This window comes from Coturnix japonica, chromosome Z (assembly GCF_001577835.2).
Source record: "Coturnix japonica isolate 7356 chromosome Z, Coturnix japonica 2.1, whole genome shotgun sequence".
NCBI classification, from domain to species: Eukaryota; Metazoa; Chordata; class Aves; order Galliformes; family Phasianidae; genus Coturnix; species Coturnix japonica.
This window is the reverse complement of record NC_029547.1, coordinates 30,745,588-30,772,051: the sequence shown is the minus strand read 5'-3', so window position 1 is coordinate 30,772,051 and position 26,464 is coordinate 30,745,588. Positions and strand designations below refer to the sequence as shown.

The 26,464-nt window shown below is 41.7% G+C and overlaps 1 protein-coding gene and 1 long non-coding RNA gene across 7 annotated transcripts in view; both read left to right on the top strand.

Annotated features, from left to right (window-relative positions):
- The first annotated feature begins 56 nt into the window (after window positions 1–56).
- Window positions 57–10,018, top strand: LOC116652479. 3 transcript variants are annotated; one of them, XR_004305528.1, is made up of 4 exons: window positions 57–413; window positions 3,710–3,786; window positions 8,377–8,480; window positions 9,323–10,018. It is a non-coding gene; the product is annotated as an uncharacterized LOC116652479 (long non-coding RNA). The 3 variants fall into 3 exon arrangements; XR_004305527.1 differs by having other exon boundaries at window positions 497–3,786; XR_004305526.1 differs by having other exon boundaries at window positions 57–3,786.
- Window positions 10,019–12,636: 2,618 nt separating this feature from the next.
- Window positions 12,637–26,464, top strand: part of MLLT3 (MLLT3 super elongation complex subunit) — a 108,215-nt gene continuing 94,387 nt past the window's right edge. For 3 of the 4 annotated variants that reach the window (XM_015849095.2, XM_015849096.2, XM_015849092.2), the window contains exons 1-2: window positions 12,637–12,771; window positions 13,002–13,182. In XM_015849095.2, the coding sequence (XP_015704581.1) occupies window positions 12,760–12,771; window positions 13,002–13,182 (193 nt within the window). In that variant the 5' untranslated portion in view covers window positions 12,637–12,759. Of the gene's footprint in view, window positions 12,772–13,001; window positions 13,183–13,712; window positions 13,837–26,464 lie in introns of those variants that run through there. The other variant, XM_015849093.2, reaches the window with a different exon arrangement.

The window sequence follows — 26,464 nt, the reverse complement described above, 5'->3', positions numbered from 1 at the left end:
CGCGGGGCGGGCTCTGCGCTGCCGCCTGAGCTGTTGCTCCGCCTGGGTGGCCCGCGGAGCAGAGGGGCAAGGGGTGGGTGGTGGGGGAATGACCGTAATGTCTGTGGGTTGCAGGTACAGGTGGCTGCGAGTGTGAAGGTTGTCATGGAAGGGCTTCGGAGAGAAAACTAGAAAAGGCCGAAACCCGGCTAGAACTGAACTTGGGAGCTGGAAGATGTGGTTCCCAAGCAACTCTCCATCATTCTTCAGCAGTCCTGGCTAACTGATGTTGTCTTGGTGGACTGGAGCCTGGCAAACACATCCTCAGAAAGGGCTGGAAAGATGATCCTGGTAGCTACAAACCTAGTCTCACCCTGGTGCTGGGGAAGGTTATGGAATGGATAATCTTGGGAGCCATCGTGGACCCAATAAAGGTAAACCAGGGATCAGGCCCAGTCAACATGGGTTTACATATGGTAGATCCTGTCTGACAAACCTGATTCCATTCTCTGACAAGGTGATCTGCTTAGTGGATGAAGTCAAGGCTATCGATGTGGTCTACCTGGACTTCAATAAAGCATTTGACACGCTCCCCCCCAGCATCCTTGTGGAGAAGCTGGATGCCCACAGTTTGGATGGGTGTATGCTCCACTGGGTGAAACACTGGCTGGATGGCAGGGCCCAAAGAGTTGTGGTCAATGAAGTTAAATCCAGCTGGTGGCTGGTCACATAAAGGAGCTGCGTTGTCACAACGATGTCATGCCACCATGACACTTCGTTGTGATGTATTTGGCTTATGGCAGCTGTGTGAGCAGAGTCAGAGTGCAATGTGGCTTCCCTGGCCTACTTCAGGTCTCTCTGGTTCTGCCTGTGATGCCAAGGGCTGGTGAATATCAGTTGTCACCTGGCTCCGGCTCTGGCTCATGTGGGCATTGTCAGTCCAGATTTCCATGTGGGTGGTGGTGGCATGAATTTGTCTTCTGGTTGACTGGGCTCTTAAATTCAGAGACAAATGTTGCCTTAAGTCCAAAAACATGTACAGAAACATTACATCTTGAGTTGAAAAGGATAAAAGAACTTGTAATATATTCCAGAGATGCGATACAAGAAAATGCTTGTGCTATGATGAGCTGAGTTTACCCTTTGGCCAGCACAACACAGGCCTGAAGGCTGTACTGAACACATACTACAGCACAGATCTGCACTTATTGAAGCCTACTGTTGTATGAGTCACCAGCTCATCTGTATACAGTAGTGTCCTGGCCTGGATCACTGCATTCCGCACTTTGATCCACATATCCACATTTCCCAAAGATGCTGTAAGTTACAGACTGTATTAATAACATTCAGGCTTCTTCAACCCAAAGTATAAGGCCTAGTGGACATAGTCTAAGTGATGAACTCTTGTGAAGCACCAAAAAAATTTCTCTGGGCATGTTTCATCTCTGTGTTATTCCTCAATATCTTAGTTTCAGTTTGGATGGAATTGTTTTTTTCAATTTCTGGTATGATGCTATCTATGTTTTGGTTCTAGGAGAAAAACAATGTTGATAACATACCAATGTTTATAGTTTCTCCTAAGCACTGTTATATGGAGCCAAGGCCATTCTCAGCAAAGGGCTCAAGGAGGTGGAACAGAATTAGAACAGCTCTGTTAAACCATCCAGAGGATATTCCATACCATATGACATCAAGAGGGAGGAGTTCTGAAGGGGGTGGGAGTTCATCTCTCTTCCACTGCTTGGGGGCTAGATGGGCATTGGTTGGGGAGTAGTGAGAAACTGCTTGTGCATCACTTGTCACATATGTTTCTGTCTATATTCATTTGTCATAATTGTTATCATTTTCTTTTTCTCTATCTTAGTAAATAGCTTTATCTCCACCTGTGAGTTCTACTTTATTTTTTTTCTTCCAATTATTTTTCCCACCTCAGTGGGAGGTAGAGGATTGAGTGAACAACTGTGTGATGCTCAGCCATCTGCCCTGTTAAACCACAGCAGTCATTTTGGCACCCAGCGTGGGGCCTGGAGGGATTGGAGTAACCACAGAATTGATTGTGTCATGGCACCTGCAAAGCCATCTGTCAAAAAAAGTCAGAACAAATACAGGGCTTTGCACAGGAGTTGGAGCAGCCACAGTGCTCCAAGTAGGGAGTGGAGCAGCCACAGGGCTGTACCTCTGGGCATATAGCATCTCCCTGTGGAGGAATTTTCTTGCTTTTTCTCATCACAATACATGAAACAGACACAGGACCCGTAAAAGGAGCACCTGCCTGGCTCAACATGGAGGTTGGAGTCACAGAAAGTCCCAGCCTTTTTGGAAGATATGATGTACATATTCAAAAGAATGTTCAGATGGGTAACATAACATATTTTCTGTTTGCTGTACATCCAACAGTGTAGCTATGACCAGGTGAGCTGCTATTAAACCATCAATAAACTTAGTATCCTTGAGATCCTGAGTACCTCTGGATCATCATTTCCTGGATGGAGCTGAGGGTACATAGTTGCTCACAGTAATCAGCAATTTCTCTGGTACAAAGAAGGCTCTACATTCAGGGAAGGAGCAGACACAGCAGGAGTCCCACAGTGGCTGGGCAGGAAGGCTGATGAGGGTGGCCAGGGTCAGCCACAGCTATCCCCAGTGATGTGCTGAGTCTGGATGCAGGCAAAAGTCAATCCTGCATATCTTAAGATCTAACCAGGAATGGGGAAGGATGCATTGTAGCTCAGTGAGGCTTAGCATGTGGGTTGTGCTGGCATGCAGCTCCTGAACCTGTGCCAGGGAGCTTGGGGACGTGTTCAGATCCTCAGGAGAGGGGAAAGGCCCTGATGCCTGCTGCATGTTGCATGAGGAAATTTTCTTTCTACTCCTTCAGTATTTCTGTCATTTCTCTTACATTTGAGTGACACCACTAAGTCATTTATCTGTCTGAGCGATCTCCTGTTACTTACACATTTACTGGTTTATTAATCTGACTTTGGATTTGATCACATGAGAATGAAAACTGTAAGAAGATTTTGACTAGTAAGACATGACTGTGGCTAATATAAAGGGATCTGAAGAAGCTTTTAATATTGCGTGGGTTCGTTTTAAGTATTTCCTTTCTGTATTTTGTGGTCTGTTACTCTTGAAAAGTTCTCATTTGGTTCCAGTGCTCCTGTCTGTAAAGCTGCCATCGGCTTTGGGAATTATGTGGAATTTCCGAAGAGTTTGGCCATGAGCAAATGTGCTTGTCGTCTTGTAAGAAACATTTAAAATATCCTAATACCAAATTGATTTTTGAACAAAACTTGCACAGTCTATCCCAAAATTAACTTAGATAATTGTTTTCAATACCTTATAAAAATTGCTGATTACATGAAGCATTTAGAAAGATCTTCAGCTTCTGTAAACAAAAGTAGTTCTGCTGAGGTCTGTTTAACATCTGTATCCTTTCCTGTAACCTTAGAAATGCATTTGCATATTTCAGAGATCTCGGGGCTTGAAGTGCATAATAACACAGGTGCACGTGGGAATTGCCATGCTAGGTGTTCCTTCTCTATGGCCAAAAGCTTGAATAAAGTAGTGGACAGGATCTAATTTTACTCATAGCACCACTTCCTGACATTCTGAATATGAGATCAAAGACACATTATGGTTCAAAACTAACATGAGAAGTAATTTTTAATGTTAAACTTTGGGCCACTGTTCAGATGCTAATTGCAATATTTTTTTTATCCAATTTCAGAGGTGGGAAACTCAATGAAAGGAGGGAAAAAAGCTACATATAGCATTACAACAAAACTACAGTAAAATACAGTGGAGGTAAGATATTCAGTCTAGTTCTAGCAGCATTTTTCTTTTGAGAGATTTGGTTGTAGGGAGATTGCAGAGATGTGTATATTTTCACAGGCATTTAATATGTATACTCAATTTTCTCTGCAATCCATATTGAAAAAATAAAAAATTACACCTCATTATTTTTGTCTCGGTTATATTCTTCAGGGACATTTCAGGACCTCTTAGAGCAATATTTCTGATAGCTTATGTTTTCTGAGCTCTCTGGAGTTAACGGTATCTCTGGCTGCATTCAAAAACAGCAGTCTGGAACCCTCAAGATTTGCATTCATTCTTCATACTGTCACTTGAACTGAAATGCACTGGTATCTATTATAGCCATTTAAACAGTCCTCGGACCCAAGCTTTCTTGGTACTACAGTGTCTGTGAGACCTACTCCCACTCAAGAGAGGCCCTTAGAATAAGAAAATTCTGGGATTTGTCCCCTCTTCCTGGCTCTGAAAGCAGAATGTGACCCAGTGACACCCCCAAAAGACTTGCGTGCCTCCTGGCATCCATTTTAATACATAGTGGTCCCACTTTTTACCCTTAAATACTTCTATTCAGAGGGCGATGCAAAAAATGAGCAATGATCAGTGATGCTCTGTGAAACTTGTTCTCACTTTATATTTGTATGAAGAGAGTATATATGTATCACACATGTATTTATGTATATTTGCATTTTGAAGACAAAACTGGTTGCTGTGATCTGTTTAAAATATGCAATATGGAATATGCAGTTGATCAGGACACCATGTTTTTTCATTTGTATCTTCTGAAGTGCTGGAGAATTGTGATTGAAATGGTAAGTATATGGACAAGTATCAGGAATAAAAGTAATTTGGTGATGGAAACTCTTCTGATTCATTGTGCATTGAGGAGTGCCTACAATTAGGAGGAGTGTAAACAGAGTGCTGCTGCTCTGCTGCTAAGATCTGCTGAATTCAGTGGACCACACAGAGCTTGTATGGAAGAGCTTCTGAAATCTCCATGGCAAGTAAGAATGTAGAGGCTGAAACTCTACATTCCAATGGCAAAGCATTTCCACCCCATTTTAATTCTGCCTTGCTTCCCACAGTGCCTTCATAAACATTAGATCCAACTTTCTTGTAATGCAGTTATTACTGTCTGGCTCCCAAACATCCATATGCTGAGCAGACTTGCTTTACAACTTTTTCACGTGTAGAAACATCTATCTTCTACTCACATTAACTATGTTTATATTTCTGATATATGACTATGTAGCCACTAAGGCCTTCTGCAAATACATATGCAGTATATTTCACATACTTTGCAATATTCTTTCAAGTTCCACATTTAATAGGCATTTCTTATTGTTGAGTTAGCTCCAAATTTCAGTCTCTCTGTTCTCCTGTGCCACTCTTGAGTACCCATATTTTCCATTTCTTCAATTTTTCCTTTTTTTTTAAAAAAAAAATAAATATATTTTATTTTATTATTTTCCCTAACTTTGCCCTAAACATTTGGATTTGTTTGGGCTTAATGGCTTGCTTCAGTGCATAACTTTTATAACATTTTTTGTTAGTTTTTTTTTTTTTTTTTTTTTTTTTCCTTATGCAACCTGTTTATCTCTTTTTGTTTCAATTCCCCATTCATTATGTGAGGCTGTAACTACTTTAGTAGTAACAGTGACGATGCAACAATGAGTTCATTAGAGGTGAGGACAGCTAAGACGCTATGTTTATGTCAGTACTTGTCGCTGATGGATAAATCCACTTATTATCATAAGTTTCTCCCTACGGTAATGTTATGCCATTCTAGCTTCTCAATCACTTTCTAGTGATTCTAGGAATCAAAACAGGTTTGTTGTTCTGCAGTTCTGGGCCCAGAAAATGTGAATGAAGTATCCTCAGCCTCTCTGATACTCCTGTGACCATGCTCTAACGTAGAACAAGTAGGCAATGACTGAGAAACAGCGATTGTCTTATGCATACACTCCTATCATGGTCAATGAATTGTTTACATATATGATGTAACAGCCTTGACAAGAACCTGTTGCAGAGTGAGGGCAGTCCTGTAAATCCTTTAAATCTCTGGTTTATTTCCAGCAAGGAGATCTGACAGGCAAAGAACTGAGCACACTGATTTAGGTAAAGTTACTCCTTAGTAACTTCTTTGCATGTGTGATCAGATTCTGACCTTGCTGCACTTTTGGAAATCTAGAACTAGTTCTCTGAACTCAGGCATCCTCCAGAATTTGACTGTTTCTTTGTATAAGAGGAGTATTTCCTCTCGAGGCTACATCATTATGGGGAAATAAAAAGCTAAATACTTCCTTGAAGGTCTCTCAACAAGATTTTCCGCTCCAAAGAGACTTCCTTATGGGTCCCTAGAGGCCTTTATTTTTTAGTTATTATAATTGTTATTATTATTATTATTATTATTATTTATATTCTATACTACAGTAATGTGCACAGCGAATACTTCCTTTTCATATTTTTCCTTTGTCATTACCACCTTCCTCTGAGGTAGCTGGTGATCAGTTATGAACTATTTTATATTGTTTTCTAAAACACGAAGACATTGCTCTTAAAGATCCTTTCCATTGAGTAGTGAGTTAATATGTTACCAGCTGAACTGCTTATTTTCACTTTGATTTGTGAATAGAAAAGTACAAGCCAATAAAACCTCAAAACAAGCATGCATTTGGACTGGGCTCCTTGGCACTTGTCCAGCCTACGTAGCTAAATCAGAGAAGAACAAACCCAGTGAAAGTATTTTGCCATTAGTTCCTGGCATTACCAAGCAGCTTATACATATTCTTTGTCATACATGTAAGATCAGCTGTAGGCTTATTTTAAGTTTTGGCTTTTGTTCAGACTAGCATGTTAAGATTGCAATCAAAGTATCTGGCTTAGAACAGAACTGTGTTATTTTCCAGTGCAATGCTAGCCCAGAATTTTTATTTATTTTGAAGAACTGCTTGCATTAAAAGTTCAGTTTTACTGCATTTAAAAAGTACTGACTACTAGGTCCTCTACCTTGTTTACTTAATAACCCCTGGACAAGAATCTCCAATTTTGTCTGGGTAGCTTGATGTTCTGTTCCAAGGAGTAAATGTACCCCTTTTATTTTTAATTCACATGCTGTGTTGAAGCACAGTTCAGTGCAAAATGGTACCCTGTGCTCAGACTATGCTTGCAGTGTCTTCTTGGATTGGAGTTAGCGTGCTGTGTTTGCTGTTACGTAACTCTGCCAAAAGTGTCGATTCAGGGAAATTCAGATGCCGTGAGAGAGCGGGAGCATCGGGAACGTTCTTTCCTCCTTAATGGAAACATGGCGTTTGGTGAACAGTGCATCTAAGAGCAGCAGATTGTGTGAATGTGTCAGTGATGGAGTCCAAAGTGAACACAATGATGATGTTAAATTCTTAGGGTACTGGGTCCTGCTGCTTGTTGCAGCAGCCAGAGGACGGATGTGGCTTCCACAGTGATAGGCTTATATGGCATACGTGTGGCTGCTACCAGAAGGAATCCAGTCTGGAAGGTTCTTTATTTTGAGCAATCTTTAGAAGACTGCTTCTGAGAAGCAGGCCAGGCAGATAAATACCACAGCAGGAGAGAAATCCTGCTGTCCAATTGGGTACAACTGCTCTCTTGGGCCCTGTGGTTCATCCCACTGACTGGAGTGATCTCCCCAAACCAACCTGTGGAAAAGAGGCAAGGTAGGGCAATGGACAGTGGAACAGAAATCCTTTTTGTCTTGTGGCATCCAGGGCAGAGAAGTCTGAGGTGAGTCCTCACAGTGGTGTGTAGCTCCACACAGGAAGCAGAGGAACAGTGCAAAGCTCTGCTTTCTGATGATGTGATATGATGGGAGGGAACAGCCTGAAGCTGCTTCAGGGGAGGATCAGGTTGGGTGTTAGAGAAAGGTCTTCACCCAAGGCTGGTGGGCTTGGAACAGTCTGCCCAGAGCAGTGGTCACGGCACTGACCTTGGTGGAGTTCAAGAAGCATCTGGATAAAGCTCTGAGACATATGAGACATATGGTCTGATTTTTTTGGGTGGTCCTATGTGGAGCCAAGAGTTGGACTCAATGATCATTACAGGTCCCTTCCAAATTGAAGTATTCTATGACTTCTTGATTCTATGATCTCAAATAAAGAGAAATTCTGAGTGATGATATATTTAAAAGGCATTGTGGTCTCTTTTATCATTGGTAATATTAGGTGTTTCAGATAGTTGCTTTCTTTAAACTTTTAGAACCAAGGCTCACGTAAAAGTGAGCCTCACATATATTTGTGTCATAGAATGTGAACTTGGAAAAGTTAATTTTAAACATCTGTATTTGAAATACTGAATGCAATTCAATGCATCCAAGTGACTTGGGAAACAATTTCATTTTTAATGGAATAAAGCATTCCTGTTTCCTTTAAGAAATAATACAGAAATGCAGTATTCCTTTCAGCTTTGTGTGGAGTATAGCTGTGAAATGTATTCCTTGTTATGTCAGGTATGGTGCTGCACTAGTATGCACTAGGTACTGTACCATGTACCAGGTGGCATCCAAAGTCAGCTCTGCACTGAACCAAAATGTTTTCTCATCTTCCTTCTAAGACAGCAACCTGGGATCTGTGTATCACAGCGCGCATCACACAGTATGTGCGAAGATGTCTGAATATGGAGTCTGGTGCCTACTGGGAAGCCTGTAGCCACAGAAGGTATCTCAGCTGACATAAAATGTGCAAGGATCTCTAGCATTGCCAGTGACTGCTTGTGTAAACCCTTAGTACTTACATTCTGTTAAGAACATGTCACAAGTGTCTCCTATTTTCAAAAGAGAAACTGCAGCTGCATAACTTATTCCATGATAAGCTCTAGTTTAACAATACTAGACAGAACTACTAGAAAATTGCTATCACCTTTGTAATTCTGTACGTCTTTGACCCAGAGTCTCCTCACTTTCATATGCGCATAATTGCATCCATCTGCTGTGATGAGATCAAAGAATGGTTGTTTTAACTTTTGATCCAAAATAAAGAAAGTGGTTGCACCAATTTGTCAGTTTAGTGGCTCAGGATCATTCTTTGATTCTGCCTCTGACAACTGGAGGTTAGACTGGAGTTTGTAAAATTAATGCATTTTTTAAATTACTCTAATTGTATCATGACCATTTCAGCTAAAATACAAATGCTATTTTTAAAATATTTTTTTTTTCTTTTTGTCTAAAATTTAACACTGTTTCCCAACTGACATATTAAGTAACTCTCTATTCCAAATTCGAACCTGAATCTTCAGGTGTTAGTAATTGTTAATCAATTAACTGGTCACAGATAAATAGTTATAAAGACTACGGAAGCAAATAAAGTCAAGTGCTAGAAGTGTTTCCATCATTATGCTTATGTGTAATACAGCAAATCCACATGTACTGATTCAGTACTGGTTTTATTGGTTTACTCCTTTCACTAATCTATACTCTAATTCTGGTAAAGCAAAAATACCAAAGATATATAGAAACAAGACAACACTGCCATTAAAGTGGTTATAATTTTAATCCTTCAAGGAAAAATCTGCAGAGATTCAGAAGGGACCTTCCTTCATCATAAACATGAGCAGGAGCGCAGAAATCTAGACTTGGTGGAGACTACAGTTCTTCTGCATGCCCGACATGGTCTCTTTTGCAGTATGTAGACTTGGTGCTGCTAGACAATTGTTCATTTACCAGAAATTATTAAATCAGGAGTAAAGAAAACAAATCCTGTCTTCACAGCCTTCTGAATAAAACACAGCAAATAAATGTGTATGTGCAGGTATATATTTTGTAAAACTGTGTTATCATGGATTTAGCTTGTAAGTTAATAACCATCTTGGGATAAAATCCTTTCTGAACACCTTCATGATTGGAAGTGGTTCTTCCTTTCCTTTCATGGATCCTGAAAAGTGAATGTACATTCAGGATCAGGCCCTCTGTGGCATTTCTTCAAAGCTACTGCTGTGTCACTTGTGTAATTATGAAAAGGAAGTAATGAGTCTGAATAGACACAAAGCTTATATAAAGTAATAAGGATTTCCAGAAGAAACTTGGGAAGGATAATTCAAATCTTCTCAAAAGAAGAAAGGCAAGGAGATGGAGAGAAAATAGAAATATTCCAACTGAAGTGGTGAGTTTCTTTTTTTTTTTTCTTTTTTAACTGTGTTGATTGCTTGTCTTGATCCTACTGTGCCAAACTAAAGTGTGATGACTCAAACACAGAATTTTTTGTGTGTGTGGAAAAATGCTATTTTTTTTTTCCATGTAAATTGAGTTGGGAAATAAAATAAAAATAAAAATAAAAATAAATTAAAAAAAAAGAAAGAAAAAAGTGGTTTATCTTTAAGTGGTACCCCCTACAAAAGAATATAATTTGCTACACAAAAAATGGTAGCCTCAATTTCTTCCAGAGAATAGGAAGTATATTCTTCATGATGTCAAACTATTATGTAAATAAAGGAAGAAAAACAGGCAGTCAAAGTCTTTGAAGAGTTGCCAAGGAATGTAGAGAAAGAATGTGAAAGGATTTACTTTCTAGCCAGAAAGAAGTATTGAAGACAGAATTTGATATATATTGTGATTTTTAACTGCAGTGTCTCCAAAATATATTTCCTTAATAAACCAATGTATGTATTTGAATATTTTAGGGTAGAATTGTGTAGTCCTGAAGTGTAAAGTTGTGGGTGAACAAACAAAAAACAAGTCTCTTAGGGCTGGTACTGCAGTCACTGAGTATGGAAATAATTGTGTTGAAGAAAAACATGATTGTGTTCAACACATACAGTGGCTTTAAATTAAAGTTAGATAGTTAGGTTAGATAGTAGAAGGGAATTCTTTATCCTGAGGATGGTGAGGCACTGGCACAGGCTACCCAGAGGAGCTCTGGATGCCCCATTCCTGGAGGTTTTTGAGGCCAAGTTTGTGGGTGGCAGCCCTGGCTATTACTGGGGGTTTGTAATTTGATGACTGTTGAAGTTCTTCCAACCCAAGATATTCTGTGACAATTTTATGATAAACCCTTACAATCTAATGTAAGCTGCCTGCTTTAGCACAGGGACTGGACTCCATGATCTCCTGAGGTCCCTCCCAACCTCTGCAATTCTGTGATTCTGTGGAATACCCATGGGAATGAAACTACACACATATGGGTTCATTGAGATACATTGTTTCAGATGCCTACATTTGAGAATTATTTTGTCTTCCTGCTTATTTCTAATTCAAGTGCATTTGTGTAACTTTTAAAAGCAGAAATATGCATTGTGATTATTATAAAGCACACTTTGTCACATTGATGAGGGAGCAACAGCACTGCTTTGACAGCAGAGAACTGCATCTTCCCTGTCTTCCCTGTAAATAATGTAAAGTCACATTCATTTTGAAGTTAAGTATTTGACAACAATAAAATACAAAATATGCTGAGTATATTTATTATTGTCATTTATTAGGAATGCTATACCTTCAGCTCCTGTGGAAGAGTATAAAATGGTTTAGCCCCCAAAAATGTGTGTCTTCTGAGTTGCAAAACCCCTTGTCTTGTGACAGGACAAGAGGAAATGGTTTCAAACTGAAAGAGAGGAGATTTAGATTGGATCTAAGAAGTTTCTTACAGTGAGAATGGTGAGGCACTGGAACAGGTTGCCCAGAGATGCAGTGGAAACCCCATCCCTGGAGACACTGAAGGTCAGACTGGATGGAGCTCTGAGCACCCCGACTGAGCTGCAGGCGTCCCTGTTCACTGCAGGGCAAGTGGACTAGATGCCCTCTAAGCGTCCATTCCAACTCAAACGATTCTATGATATTTTAATTATTTTGGCATGTGTGAAGTCTTCAAGTTACCAGTCGGCTCTGACAGGTTTGTGGACACGGTGTGAGCTGCTGACTCGCCGGCTAGCTTAACAAAAGATGAGCAGAAAATAGACAAGCCTCAACATTTGCACACTGTCGGCATACAGCGTGGATGTTCACGTAACAGCAAGGTGAACTGTTAGTTACTGCGTGACTGGTGGCATTTTCATGAATCGCATCCATCGCTCTGGTGGGTGGGCACCGAGTCAGCTGCGTGTACGATACAGCACTCGCTCGATGGAAGCGGGCGGTGGTCGCGCTCGTATTTCAATGACTCGTCGGAGGACGCGGGGAGCCGCGAGGTTAGAGCCGCCACCGGGCGGCGCTTCCAGGAGCGCGGTAACGCCGCCGGGCACGGCTTCTCTTCCTCCGCGCGATGCGCTGCGGCCCCGCTGCCCACAACGCGACTCGGGGCGCCGCTCCGTGCCGCGCCGCGTCCGGCACGGGCTCGGCCGTGGCCGCCTTTGCGTTCTGCAAGCACTGCGCCGTGCTAACAAACGGGCGGGGAGAGCTGTCAGCCGCCAGGTCAACGAGCCTGAGCGTCGCCTCACCGGCACCGGCACTGTGCTGCAGCACCGCCCGCTCAGAGCAGCAGCTCCCAGCAGGACGGGCGGGCAGGCTGGGGAGCCGCTCTCCCCGCGCGTTGCACCGCACACACCCGCACTACCCTCCTGTCCGACCGGCCGCAGCCCCCCCCTCCCCAACCTGCTCCTTTAAGGGCCGCGGGGTGGGGTGGGACGGGCGGCTCTGGGCCGCGCCGCCGCGCTCCATTGGCTGTCCGCGCCGCACCGGTGTCCGCCCCCTCCGCGCACTGTTATGTCTGTGTCTCGGTGTCAGCCGGACGGCTGTTGCGCATGCGCGGCGGGCGCCCATCCAGCCGGCGGGGCCGGGGCCAGCGCTGAGAGCGGGGCCGGCGCCGCCGTCGCGGCCGGCCGAGGGTCGGTGCGCTGCGAGGCACGGAGGAGGCAGAGGCAGCCGCCGCCGCAGAGCAGCATCGGGCCTGCGGAGGATGCCCGCCGCTGCCGCCCTACGCGGCCGCCTCTGCGCCTTCATCTCCATGAATTAGCGCCGCGGGGTGGGGGCGGGGGCCGTGGCGAGCGCCCAACGGAGCCGGCGCCCCAGGCATGGCCAGCGCGGTGAGTGCCCGGCCCGCTCCTCCTCGGGTCTGCTCCTTATCTCCCCCGTTTCTGGCTCCCGGCTGCTGCTCGCGGCGCGCGGCATCCCCGGGCGCGGGGTGCGGGACCGTGCCGCCAGCGCGAAGCGGCTCCCGGTGCCCCGGGTGGTGCCCGTGGGGCGGGCTCGGCTCTCGGGGCGCGCGTCCTCGGTCGCCCGCTTGGCGCTGACCGCCCGCCGGCTCTCCCCGCAGTGCGCCGTTCAGGTGAAGCTGGAGCTGGGGCACCGAGCCCAGGTCAGGAAGAAACCCACCGTGGAGGGTTTCACCCACGACTGGATGGTGTTCGTCCGCGGGCCCGAGCACAGCAACATCCAGCACTTCGTGGAGAAGGTGGTCTTCCACCTGCACGAGAGCTTCCCCAGGCCCAAGAGAGGTGAGCCTGTCCTCGGGAACGGCTGCCGCCGAGCGCAGAACAAAAGCGGCGGCGCCGCGGGCCGCCCGTCACCCCGCCGCGGAGCCGAGGGACCCGGCCGCCCTCCCCGAGCCGCCGCCCGCGGGTCTGCACCCCGGGCACCTGCGGCCGCGCGGGACGAGCGGGACGAGCGCCTCCGGGACCCGGCCCCGCGGGCCTGGACGGCTCCGTGCTCCCCTACGCCGGGGCAGGTCGGGTTGGCGGCTGTGCCGCCCCGGCCCCTCGCCGACCCCGCCGCGCCCGGCGTTGATGAGAAGTTGCGGAGCGCTGAGCGTGTGCGGCGCCCGGGCCCGTGAGGGAGGTGCGGCGGCCTTTTGTCTCCGGATCCGATCCGGTCTTGTCCTGAGCGCCGTGTCTGTTAGCGGAGGTAACGGTGCAAACAAAAGAAGGTGCTTTGTTTGTGAGAACGTTTATGCACTCGTGTAAGCGCGACGGTTTGCGGTTGTCTTTCGTCGGATCGGTGGTCTTTATTGGAACATAGAGCTCCAGCCTCTCCTTAGTATGACATGGTAAGGAGTCCGTTCTGCCCGGAGCTACCTGGGGGAAGTCGGGCGTTTGGGAGGCAAAGGACGGGAGGTTTCCCTGTATTGAAACGAGGAACATTTTTGAGTCAAGGTAAAAGCACATATTCCCATTTAATGTTTCTCAGTTTGAACTGGGTCTTTCATATTTTTGCATTCGTTTCGATTTATATTTATTTATTTTTTTCATTCCTCGAGGATATTTTATCCCAAATGAACTGTTAGAAATGCAACACTTTTTTGATAAACTCTATGCTCTTATTTCTGTTTTGTCATTGTAAACCTGAATATGTTTTTTCAGTGTGTGTGGAAGCAGAAAGGTATCGCACAAATAGTTTTTAGTGGAATATATGCAGAACTGCCACATCTGTGGTGAAATAAATGGCCCAGATTGCGCAGTGTCTTCCTTCCATTTTCCCACTGTTTCTTGTGCAGAAAAGCATGGCTTTAGATTGATCTGAATAGTTTGGAAGAGAAACTGAGAATAGATGTGAGTAGCCTAAGTAGGCAAAGTAGTGTTGTTTGTGTACAGCGGATGGGGTGATGTATTGGAAGCAGTGGTAGGATGTAGGTTTAATACTTTGAAGTGCTGTGACTGCCTACTTGATGCTTATGACACTCTCTGCTTTCATTACCTATACTGTGTTTTCTTTTTTTATTCTTGTCTGGCCTCGGGAGATGTGACTTTGCAACCAAGGCTTAGGGGTGATGTGGATGTTGCGAGTAGGAATGTATTTGAGGACTTGTGCAAGTGAAAGATGGCATGGTTTGATTCTGTGAATGCTTTGTGCCTCCAGCTGCTGAGTTTAGTTAAGCAGTCGTTTAAGCTATTGTTTTTAAAGTGTTTGGAGTTTTATTTATGTTCGTCTTCTTCATGATGTGGCAACTGCTGGGAAAGATGCCAGCTTATATAGCTCGGGAGGGGACTTGTCATATTGTGATTGGACATGACTCAGATCATAGGATATGCTGTCTTTGGTGGGAGCAGTTGCAATAAGACCAGATGGTGAGCACTCTGCTTGCTCCTTGGCTTTGCTCAGTTGCCTGAAGCTGAAGGAGTGCATGTGTGTTGGGGCAAGCAACAGAAATTTCAGGTCCTTGAAATCACAGTGGAATTGAGGAGCATGGTGCTGCTGTGTTTGGGTCATCTAGTATGCTTCCTTGTGTTTAATAGACTGGTGCTCTTATGTGCCCTGTGAACTGAAATGTTCTGTGTGTTTTTCTAACTTAGCAAAGATCTTAATTGTATTTGTTAGAACATTTTAAGTTTTCTTGCGCTGTAAGTCAGGGCTGCTAGCTTGATTTGATCTCAGGTGGTTTTCAATACCGTTAACCAAAGTGCTGCATGTTCACCAGGAATAATGTGTTTGCTGATAGTGCTAGTCAAGCTTCTGGTTCTCCAAAGCTGTCTTGGAAGTTGTTACACTCTAATGCTTTTCTATAAGCTAACCTTCCACTAGGAGATGCATGGTAAGTTCTCATGCTAATCCTGAATCATGTTCTGAATGAGCTGATGTGAGTGTACAACATGAATCAAAGCCAAGTGTCAGAATACTGATGAGCGATAACACTGAACTTCTTGGTGAGTAATCTTTACATCTCTGGATTATTGCTGTGAATGGCCACTCTAACATGCGTGCTTGCTAGAAGTTCTAATTCATTAAATCTATCTGTTAAACCCTTAGATCAATTCAAGAATAATAAATGAATAGGCAATCATAGGTTTTATTAGCTCATAATGTGTTTCTGCTGCCAGCTCAGTTTTTATTATTGGCAGTCATTCCAAACATCAAGGGAGGAGAGATGAATTATTTTCTGAAGCAGCTTTTCAGTGTGCTTGCTTTGTGTGTTTATGAGAATAGCTGTTTGAATGATAGTTTGGCTTCAGCTCTGTTTTTGTTTCTCTCTTTCCCCTGAACCAGGATTTTGGATGTACTGGAGGCTGGTGGTCAGTCTGCAGACAAAGGTGTGCCCATGTGTTTGTTCTACTAGTAGCTGCTGCACGCAAGCAGGGTTGGGTATACTGAAATTGCATCAGTTTTAAGGTGGGAGCACAGCTAGGAATGGCACTTGGCCTCTGGAGATATCTGGCCTCACAGATAAGGCTGGTGTGTGTGCAGGCAGGATAGGAAAGTGATGGTGGCTGACAGGGAACAATGTGTGTATAAGCTACACACATTGTGTGTGACCTAATGGAGTTTCATTCATCCTTCATTGTGTCTTACCTTAAAAACTTGAGCTTGGCAGTGGTTTCTTTGTTTTCTGTTGTTTGCCTTATAGTGACCAAGTGCTTTGGTTTGTCTTTGCTCAGAGGAGCACGCAAGTTGTTCTCCTTGATTTCCTGGTTCCCTGTGCTTTGACCCAAGACTAAAGCATGTCTGTGGAGCGATATTTGCCACTGGATTATGGTTACCTTTGGTCCAACTAGCAAGCTGTCTGGAAAAGAGGAGTTGTTGGTCTTCTCTGACAATAGCTCTAATTTCTTCAGGAGCCAAGCAATTTAGAAATACTTTATTCCTTTTCTTATCTAGTGGATTTTGGTGCTCTGCAACAGCAGTTTGATTCACTATTCATCTTGCAGCATTTCACTTGAGTAAGGGAAAGCATCTTTTAATATCCTTCAATGCTTTGTTTTAAGTACATGTCATTAGAACTGGTATAGTCTCAGTGGTTAAGCTCTTTTTAATTAGTGGTATATCTTGACGATCTATTTGAAAAAGAGGTGAACTAATACTTCTAAGCTAATAACAGTGTGAAAATGCGGGTTTGGACACTGGAAAGCTGTAGCTTAGAATGTGGAAGGTGCTGCTTTTCTTTATGGCCGTGGGAGCAACAAAAGTTACTACATCACATCATGCCACAAGACCATCTTGAGTTGAGTGACAGAAGTGGAACTGCTTATTATTCTGCCATAACGTTCTTTAGAAAATCTACATTTCTGTTTTTGACCTTCTCTGTTGTGTGTTATCTGATGGAAATTTTAGCAGGAGTGTGCCTAAATAACCTAAGAACTTAAGTTAATTGTAGCTCTTTTATTTTTTGTTCCCCAGAGGCTTTTTTCTTCCTCCTGTGTTTCACATAAGCCTAGCCCTCCAGGTGTGATTAAGTGGGAATTTCTTTTTCTGTCAGTCTTACAGGTACGCTTTTGATACAGTACCAGGTTTGATACTGCAACATCATGGCAGACATTGCTGTTTTAACTTCAAAAGCATTGTTGGCTGAGGATTTGCTTATCAGTGGATTTCAGCTGCAGCTAGATGGAACTTCTGATGTCTAGTGGACAGTTCTGTTTGTTTAACAGGAAACTCTTGAGATGTAATATAGCTGCTGCTTTAATGAGAGGCTGAAGGGCTTTGAGGGTATATTGGTGTTTTCAAGTGCAGTTTCTAATTCAGCCTAGTGTAAATTACAAGAGCATTTCACAGTGTTCTTTCTCAAAGAGAATGAGAAGCAATTGAATGTACTGAAACTCTCAAGGCTCATCATTACACAAGTGCCATCACTGAGTACTGGCAGCACTGACAATAAGATGCTACTTCTCTAGGAAAACCTTGTCCTAAGGAGTAATTTACTTCTCCAGTAAGTCTCCAAACATGCTGAAGTTCAATGTTGATGCTTTATTTGGAAGTATACAATGTAATAGACTTGATTCCTAGGTTGAATAGTATACATCTGTTTTCTAAGCAAGCAGATGTGGTGATCTCTTTTCTTCCACTTTAAAGTCTACTACATATATTTGGCTCCTGTTTTCAGAAGTGGTGATGTGCTGTCTGGGGTGACTTTCATTGCGTTCAGTTCAACTGAAGTTTAAATGTGAGACTGAAGTGTGGTGGTCTGTACATACAGACAGTCTGCAGTATGTCAGTGTAACAGTACATGTGAGTAACAAGACCAGCAGTATTCCCAAGCATCACTAAGTTACACTTTTTTAACTGTTGTTTTCAGGTTTTCAATTGTGGTTGAATTGAGTGTTTTGTGGCTTTTATTTTCACTTTCCTGAATAGGATGCCTAGTTTGTGTTAGATATTTTTAATTCCCATAGAGCATGTTCCTGCAGGGGAGGATGCTGACCTGTATCTGTTCTGACTTGATTTCATAATCCTTAAGAAATCAGCCTAGGTTACTAGTGAAGGCCTCTGGAATTTGTCTTGTGTCAACTTAGTTTTAAATAGCATTTCATGGTTAATACAGTGTTTTTAGTTGAGGAAGTTGTGGCTAGGTCTCTTAAGTTATAACATTGATACTCTTTAACACCTCTAAGTTTTAGTGATGAGGTAAGAAATGAAGAGCAGTTTCAGAACATTCAGGCTCAACAAATTGGATTGCTGTGGAGCAGTATTCTTTTGAAAGGAATGTGGAGAACAAGGATGCTCTGTGTAAGGTTATATGCATTGCATCTTCATAAGAGGAAGGGGGAGATCTCAATGTTGTTAAATCAGTAGACAGTTAAACTTATTAGCATTTACTTCAGAGAATGAAAACAGCTGGGTTTGCTGTTTGTTGTTGTTAGTCTGTCTACTGCTGTGCAGTTTATATCCTTGGGAAAATTAAAGTGGGGCAAAGTTTTGTTTATTTTTAATATCCATCTATTTATTATTACAGGTTAGATAAAATGAGCTCCAGATACAATTAAGATTTTTTTTTCTTTTTTCTTTTTTTCCCCCATTCTGTGCTAGTGGCTTGCAAGATGTTTAATTTGGTCAATTACTTTTCATGGTACTGTTAAGGGTACGGAGACTGTTCTTTTTAACAATCACGTGCACTGTGATTAGAGATTTGAGGTTGTTTTGTTTTTGATTTAGGTTTTGGAATCAAGTGCTAGGGAGTTACTCTGTTCTTTGTTGTTTTGGAATCTGTGGATAAGACTAAAAATATACATAAACATAGCTGATAATGCTCTGAATAGAAAGGAGAAGTGCAGATTAATTCATAAAAGGTTAAGCCAATCTGTAGGCTGCTACATTTTTGTTAAGTTCTTATAGCGGACATCTGTATGTTTAAGGTTCAGTTTGTAAGTGTTCTACTTCTTTACCACCAGCAGTGGTTAATGGATGCATGAGAACAAAGTAACAGTCAAATTCTGGCACTTGCGTACATTTGCATGAAAATTATGTTTTTACAGCAGGATAAGGAAACACTTGGCTTCTCATGGAAAATGTTATTTGTTTGTTTGTTTTTCTCATAGCTTTTCATTGTGGTTTCTTGTTCATGAAGGGGAGGAAGAGCAGAGTGGTATTTGAAATATTTGTATTTAACTCTCTGTGTGGGAAATTAATTCTAAGTGCCTCTTACTGCCTACAATCAGAAGACACAGCTAAAATATTAGTACTGTAATTTATTAAAGGCTTCAAAAACATAACGTTTATGATTAAAACTTCTTAAAAACAAAACAAAACCAAAACAGCAGCAACACCACCTTTGCTTTATTTTGGGGTGCCATTTTTTTAATTGTACCGTGTTGCTTTTTTAGGCCATGTTAGCAGATAAGTCTGTTGCTAGCAGGCTCAGGCAATTATTGGTAAGTTTATTTCATCAGCCAGCTTGTGCTGCCACCCCTGCACAGTGTACTGGTGCAGAAGGGTCTGCTCAGGGGAGCTCTGGCCTCTGCTGTTGCTGCTGGATCATGCCTGCTGTGGCACTGCAGCCTGCCTGCTGCCTCACGTCAGTGACTGAACAGAACTGTTATGAACGTAGCATATCACTTGAAACAGGAGCTTTTAGATGAGGTGCTTTGTGTTGGTAGACTCGTAAGGGAAACTGAACACTACTTCTGTGTATATTTAGAGGGAGGCTTTACCTTTCACTTGCTAACTTTAAAGGACAAGTAATCCAGAAAGGATTAATGTTGAGATTATAATGAGACAGAATGACTCCAGTAACGTGTGCTGGAGGCTGGGAACTCTGGAGCTTTCCACCACGTGTGGGAAGTGGGGCAGATCTGAAAATGTTTGTGGTAACTTAGAGGAGCCTTTCTGTTGTAAGAGGGTAAAGTCTTACTGGGGAATTTTGCTTAGTGTTATCCTCTTATGTAGGTAAATCTTGGTATTCAGTAGTGGACTGAAACTTAGCAGAATGCACGTTGAGTCTTATGTAAAGTAAGCTCCAGGTTAGTGTTTTACTGAAGCACTTGATAAAATTCTCTTACAAGAATGGCTGTTGCAGAGTGGTCATAGCACTGACATCATGTTTTGCTGAAAAGCACCTTTAAAGTGAACAGCATACTGTTGTAATTTTAAGCAATCACTGCCGTATTCTGGGGAGTGAACTTAAGGAAATAAGCAGGCAATAATATGCACAATTTTGTTGCTTTTAGTGAAATCCAGCATCTAGCTGTTTTCAGCCAACAAACAGCTGATGACTTTTATTATCAGAAGGCTACCCAGGCATTTGAGACACTACTGGTGTTCAGAATATGTGCACGGTGTGTGCACGCTTGCTGTAGTCTCAGTACTTGTGATTGTTGTTCTGCTTGTTCCTGCCTGTGAGATCACTGCACTCAAGGCTGACTGCATGGTGCTGGGGGAAACAAGGGAGAACTGCATGTCTGCTGCCAGCAGGTAAATTTGTGCTAGTCTTGCACATGGATTTTGAGGGAGGGCTTTCACATGCTTGAAAACTAAACACTGAAAGTATTGGTGGTGTAAGTCATTGCCTTAGTTGGGGGGTTGACCAGAGGATGGGAGCACTGTTATAGTAATTAATCCTTTGCTTGTATCAAAGCAGTACAATAATTCAAACCAGAGACATTTCAGTCATCTCAAAAATAAATGATGTCAAGAAATAAAGACATAATCTAATGACACTAGTAATATCTGGAAAGTAACAAGCATGTACAGCATTTGAACAAAAGGTTTTTTTACAAACATACTGTTTCACTTAATGTTTTGTTTAAAAATCCAGTCTTGAAGGAAATTTGTGTGCTACCTCAGTGGCAGAAAATCTCATGAATTCTGTAGTATGTGAAGATTACTGATATGCTTTGATGCTGCTTCTGTTATAGTTTTGCCTTCCTTAGCTGTAGTAGTCTGTTCCCATATGTGATACAAGTCATGTATGATTATAATTTTTAAATCCTTCTGACAATCAAATTACTAATTCTTTGCTGGCTGTTACTCATTGCTATAGAATATCTTTTTAAAGGCTATGGTTTCTGTGAATCTGTATGTAATGCAGGATCCCACTTGAACCCAGCAAATGCTTCAGAACAAAAAGTACAACTTTCATAAATTTGCACCTTTACATTGAGCCAGGTATTATCCCAGTTCTGCAAAACATTGCTGTGATGTCTCCTCAGCAAAAACGATTTTACCTGTAACTTGCAATCTGCTCAGTAACTTGTTTGAGCTGGGCTAACAGAAGCAACAGTAGAATAATACAATGGTTGTCCTTATTGTCTGAAGAATAAAGATCCTCTAGGGAGTTTGGCTTCTCAGTCCAAGGATTTTTTCATCTAAGGCTGGACTTTATTTGAGAACCAGTGCACTTCCTTTCTTAATAAAAATACAACTAGAACATCTAAATGTGTTCTGTCTTGTGGGATTAGCCTTGTCTGTCTCCTATTTGTAAGTATGAGAAGTCAACACTGTTACAGCAGCCTTTCTACTTACTGAACTAGCATCCTTTCTTATCAGGTGACTGGCTTCTAATATTCTTTAGAGCAAGTCTTCCCGTAGTGCTTCCATAACTGCATGCTATTTTAAATGGGAAACTACCTGTAGCTGGCTCTAACAAATGGTGCAAGGTGTTTGCGTTTACATCACAAGTGACTCTCTGCCAGTTCTTTGGGGACCTTTGGCAGTCATGTGTAAATACACTAAGAGCAACCCCTGAATATAAGTCAAATAAAGTAGCCTGGCAGCAGTATACCTTCTGCGGGCATTGCTGAGCTGTCATAGCACCTCTCTTCTACTGAGTGGGCGGACATGAGAGTCCATCATTAATGCAGTACAGATAGCAGTGGATCTCATTTGCCTTAGCAGGGAAGCAGGTTTTACTTCAAGATACCCCAGGAGGTCAGAAATAACTCCAGGGAAGCTACAGTGACCTGTGATCTTGATGCTTTTGCAGGGAGCTTCTGGTAATGATATTCTATATGAATCAGATTACTGCAGTTTTGCTGCTCAGACAAGCAGGGACCAAACAATTTTGCTGTGATGATGAATTTCAGAAACCCACTGTAAACACAAACGTATGGACACTTCTGACAAATACTGACCACATTTTTGAGTAGATTCTGTAGCTGTCCAGCAGTTTAAGTTGTTACACCTACTGTGTTTAAATGCCTCTGCTTTGGGAAACCTGAAAGTACTTGTGAGATGCTGCACTCAGAAATTCTAAGTCTGTTCTAGAAGTGTTAGTCATCAATTATTTTGGAATTTACTTCAGGCCTTTTTTTTTTCTTTTTTTTTTTTTTTTTTTTTTTTTTTTTTTTTGTTGTTGTTAAATGTTGAGCACATTTTAGGGTACAGAATGGGAAGTTTAATTTTTACTTGCAAAATTATTTCCAAACAAACTGGATGTCTCCATTGAAGGTACACAGGAGTAAAAATTAAAATTTGACAGTAAGATTGTCAAATAAACTGTGTGATGATTTTGTTTTTGTTACCCTTTCCACTGCCTGGAAATGAAATGAAAACAATCTGGTTTCTATGGAGCAGAACTGCGTTAGGTTACTTACTTGAAATTTTGGTATTATAAACGTGGAAAAATGGTATTATAAACAACTGCAGACTGCAAGTTTTGTAACAAAAGTTGGTTGGTTGTACTCCTCTCCTGGTGCTAGTTTTCTTTGTTAATGGCTGAACTGCAAGTTTACTGAAACTGGAGTAACAAAATTGATATTTTGTATATTCAGTCCAGATTGTCAACTTCAGGTGAAATGTGTAAAAGCTTTTGGCTTCTATTTTGTGTGTTTAGGAAGGATTTGAATCTGTCAGTTTGTATCTAGACTACTGAAAATTTTACATTTTGGTTTTAGTTTCTTCCTTTGTGTTCTGACCTGGAGTCTAGTTAACAATAACTTCTCTTATCAAAGTCTTGATCACTACTTTTTGTATGTCTTTTACATTATGCATTCAATATGTAAATGTTAAGGTTTAAGCTGTATGGTTGCAATATAATCCATAAATGTGTTTGTATGTATTGTAGTGTTAGGCTGTTAAGCTTCTATTTTTTTTCTGACTTAAACCGTAAGTGTTTTGGAATTTAATGCAGTGATTAGATCAGTGTGTTTGCCTTCAGGCATCAGTCACTTAATCTAAACTCTGCAGAAAATTTCTGGCACATGACTTATTTGAAAATAATACTATTGAGTGAAAGAAAAACTGGAATCTATACATTTGTATGAAAAACAGTGAAACAAATAAAGACTGGCCTACAACGGGGCACCGAAGGTATGACTTACTTCACTTTCCTCCTCCTGCTTTCCAGACCGGGTTATCTTCTTTCAAACATTTTGTGCAGCCTGTTATATTTTCCGTTAATCTTAAGTAACTGTTCTCTAAACTATTTCTCCAATAAAATATTTCCACAGAGGCAAAGTGGTGTCTCACCAGCTTAAATGTGAATTAGTGGTAGAGTAAGGACAAAATGCAAAAGCTTTTAATCGTGTAGCTGTGGTTCTCAGGCAACTCCTTGTCTTGCTGAAGTTGAAAATAGTCGACTTCATAAAAACTGGGTGAAACTCTGTGTGATCATGAGAAGTTGTTTCTTCAAAAGTGCCTCAAAAGAGTGGAGGGGAAAAATCAGGAAAAAGCATGGATTGCAGTTTATTCCTTTTGTTTTGATTTCCATGGAGACCTTATGAAACAACTCGTTTCTGTGCTAGAGATGGTCAGGTTTTTGTTTGTTCTTCAAAGGAAGGATTAAAACCAAAATTACTTATTTTGTTAGGATGGTATTAACTCTGTGTAGCAACTGTTTTGCCAATGAATTCACTCAGTGTTGAGGAAAAGATGGGACAGGTGTGTAGGTGCATTCTGACCTAGTAGTTTGTATGGTTTTTTCACAACAGGTGAAAGTTCTTAGTCTTCCGGTGGAAGCCTGTGGAAATTTTCAGGTATGTGTTATATGTATTCCAGTGTATTTCTCATTGGTTACTGGTAATGCTGGTAGTTGGAAATAGTATCTTCTGCTGCACTGCTAGGTAGTTTCGCTGTTTCCAGTTACAGTTTACAATTGTTCCCCATTTCTTTCATTCTCTTCCACACCAGAAGAGGTGATAAGAATACTTAAACTTGAAAATGGGCTTCCAAACTTGAAAATTAATATTAGTGAATCAAAAACACATCTGGTGTATTTTTCCTTAGCTTTCTCCAGTTGTCCCCATCTCTGCTTTCAGTGAAACAGCGTTGACTTAAACTGTTGCTATATGTAGACCATTCCCTGTGGCAGTTGAGTCAGCTTAGTGTATTGATGTGAGATAAGAAACTTAGAATAGTTTTCTTGTTTGGATTAAAAGAATAATCAACTGTGGTTGATGCTTATATGCTCAAAAAGATGGATTACAGTTCAGGTATTATTTCATTGTACTTTAATGAAACAGAGAACTTATCTTTTTAAACCCAGCAGGTAGTTTTTAACTGATGGGGATCATGCAAGCCTCATGAAAATCATGTGGTGTATGGATTTCCTTACTGGGCCAGAAGAATATTTGAACAACTTTCCTTTCAAATACACTTATCCCAGTGTTAAGATTTTGATACGTTCCTGTTAGAATGTCCAGGAATTGATGTTTCATCTGCCTTCTGCCTTTTTGAAGTTAGTTTTTAGCATTTCCCCAAGATGGCTTTGAAGTTCTGTAGTTAAGCTGGGATATCAAAGGGCTAAAGGAATTCAGCCATAATTGTTTTATGGCTTGCCAGAAATCAGACCTATTTGTATAGGTAGCACAGAAAATAGCTGTGATTTGACAATTTGGTGCCATTTATCTCTACCATTAAAAAAAAAAAAAAAAAAAAAAAAAAAAGTTGAATGGGTATTTAGAAAACAGGAACTAAGTTGTAAATGAAAATTGCTTTTCTGTTTTCTCAAAGGAGCAAGAAGGAAACAGTTCAGGAAACTTTTTATTGAAGTGAAGTTAATGAGGACCCTGTCTACTTTAAGAATACGTAATACTGTACTTGCTCTGTGAAACTGTGTTTGTTCTCGTAGTGCAAAGGCACGTAATCAGACCTGCAGAATAAAAAGGACTTAATTGCTAAGTAGTCAGAAGAGTAAATTCATGGAGATTTATCCTGTAGCTAGAGTAGGTTGTCTAAGTGACAAAGTCTGAAAAACTAGGAAGAAGTCATGTTATGAGTATATGCATGATGCCCTTGTCTTCTGAAAATCTTTTCATATTAAAGCCCAAGTATGATTCAGTTCTGAGCAGCTAAGCTTGAAGACTGGAAAGTTATAGTAGAATTTTTTCTCAGTTGCTTGGGGAAGACATCATAGAAATGTGTTGGCAATCATGCTTTAAAAAAAAAAAAAAAAAAAAAAAAGCTCTGGGTCACCGTAAATAATGAGCTTTTGAGTGTTCTGTTACCTTCCACTATGTTGACATGCACCTGGTCACATCAGCTTACTCGTATTTGTCTCCATTTTCTGTTAAATATTTTGATTTATGTAGGGGATCTGATTAAGGTTTTTTTTTTTAAAAAAAAGTTCTACACCAATATATGGAGGAACTTCTTCACAGTGAGGGTGACAGAGCACTGGAACAGGCTGCCCAGGGAGGTTGTGGATTTTCTTTCTGTGGAGATATTCAGGACCCACCTGGATGTCTACCTGTGCAGCCTGCTGTAGGGAGCCTGCTTTGCAGGGGGATTGGACTTGATGATCTCTAGAGATTGCTTCCAGCCCCTACAGTTCTGTGGGTTACCTGACTGTTACAGTTTAAAGTAGCAAGCAGCTAGACACAGCAGGGCTGTTTGCTCACTTCATCCCTGCAGTGGGATGGGGACGGAACTAGTAAGAAAAATGAAAACTCATGGGCTGAGACAATTAAATAGAAAATAAAAGGAGGAAAAATAAACAGGGAGGGAGGGGAAAGAATAGAAAAAAACCTCACAAACCAACCCAGTAACAGCAAAAAGAGTCAACAAAATAGATCATTCACAATGAAGTTACTCATCACTACCTGTCTGATACCTAGAATGGCTTAGTTTGGAAGAGGCTTTATTCATCACTTATTCTATGCCATCTCCATCATGCTTCGGTCTTAAAATTTCCACTACTTTTGTTATTCGCGCTTCCCATTCTTTGATATGTGCAGAGATATCATTCCCATCATCTCTGGACTATCCCTTTAAAATGTGTGCTGAGATCATTTTAATCCCTGACTTTGGGCTCCCTTTGTCATAATGGCCATTCCAGACAGAAGGAATAATGTGTGGTGCTGGAGGTCCACCAACCTAGAAGTAATTCACCCTTATGTTCCAGTCCGTATTTCTCATTGCCACTGAAATCCTTAAGTTTTGATGTTATTCAGCAGCCCAACCGTTGGGTATGTGAGCATCTATGTGACTTGCTTTTAGAACAACGTTCTCTACCTAGTCTATGGTTGGACTAGATGATCTATGGTTGGACTAGATGATCTTCTAGGTCTTTTCCAACCTTGATAATTTTGATTCTGTGATACTTAGGAAGCAGTATCTTTCTACAGTGTAGCAGCCCAGATGGGTTTGCCGTAGGAGTGTTGGTGGAGTTAACCAGTGCCTTGCTTAGGTGAGTGATGTAGA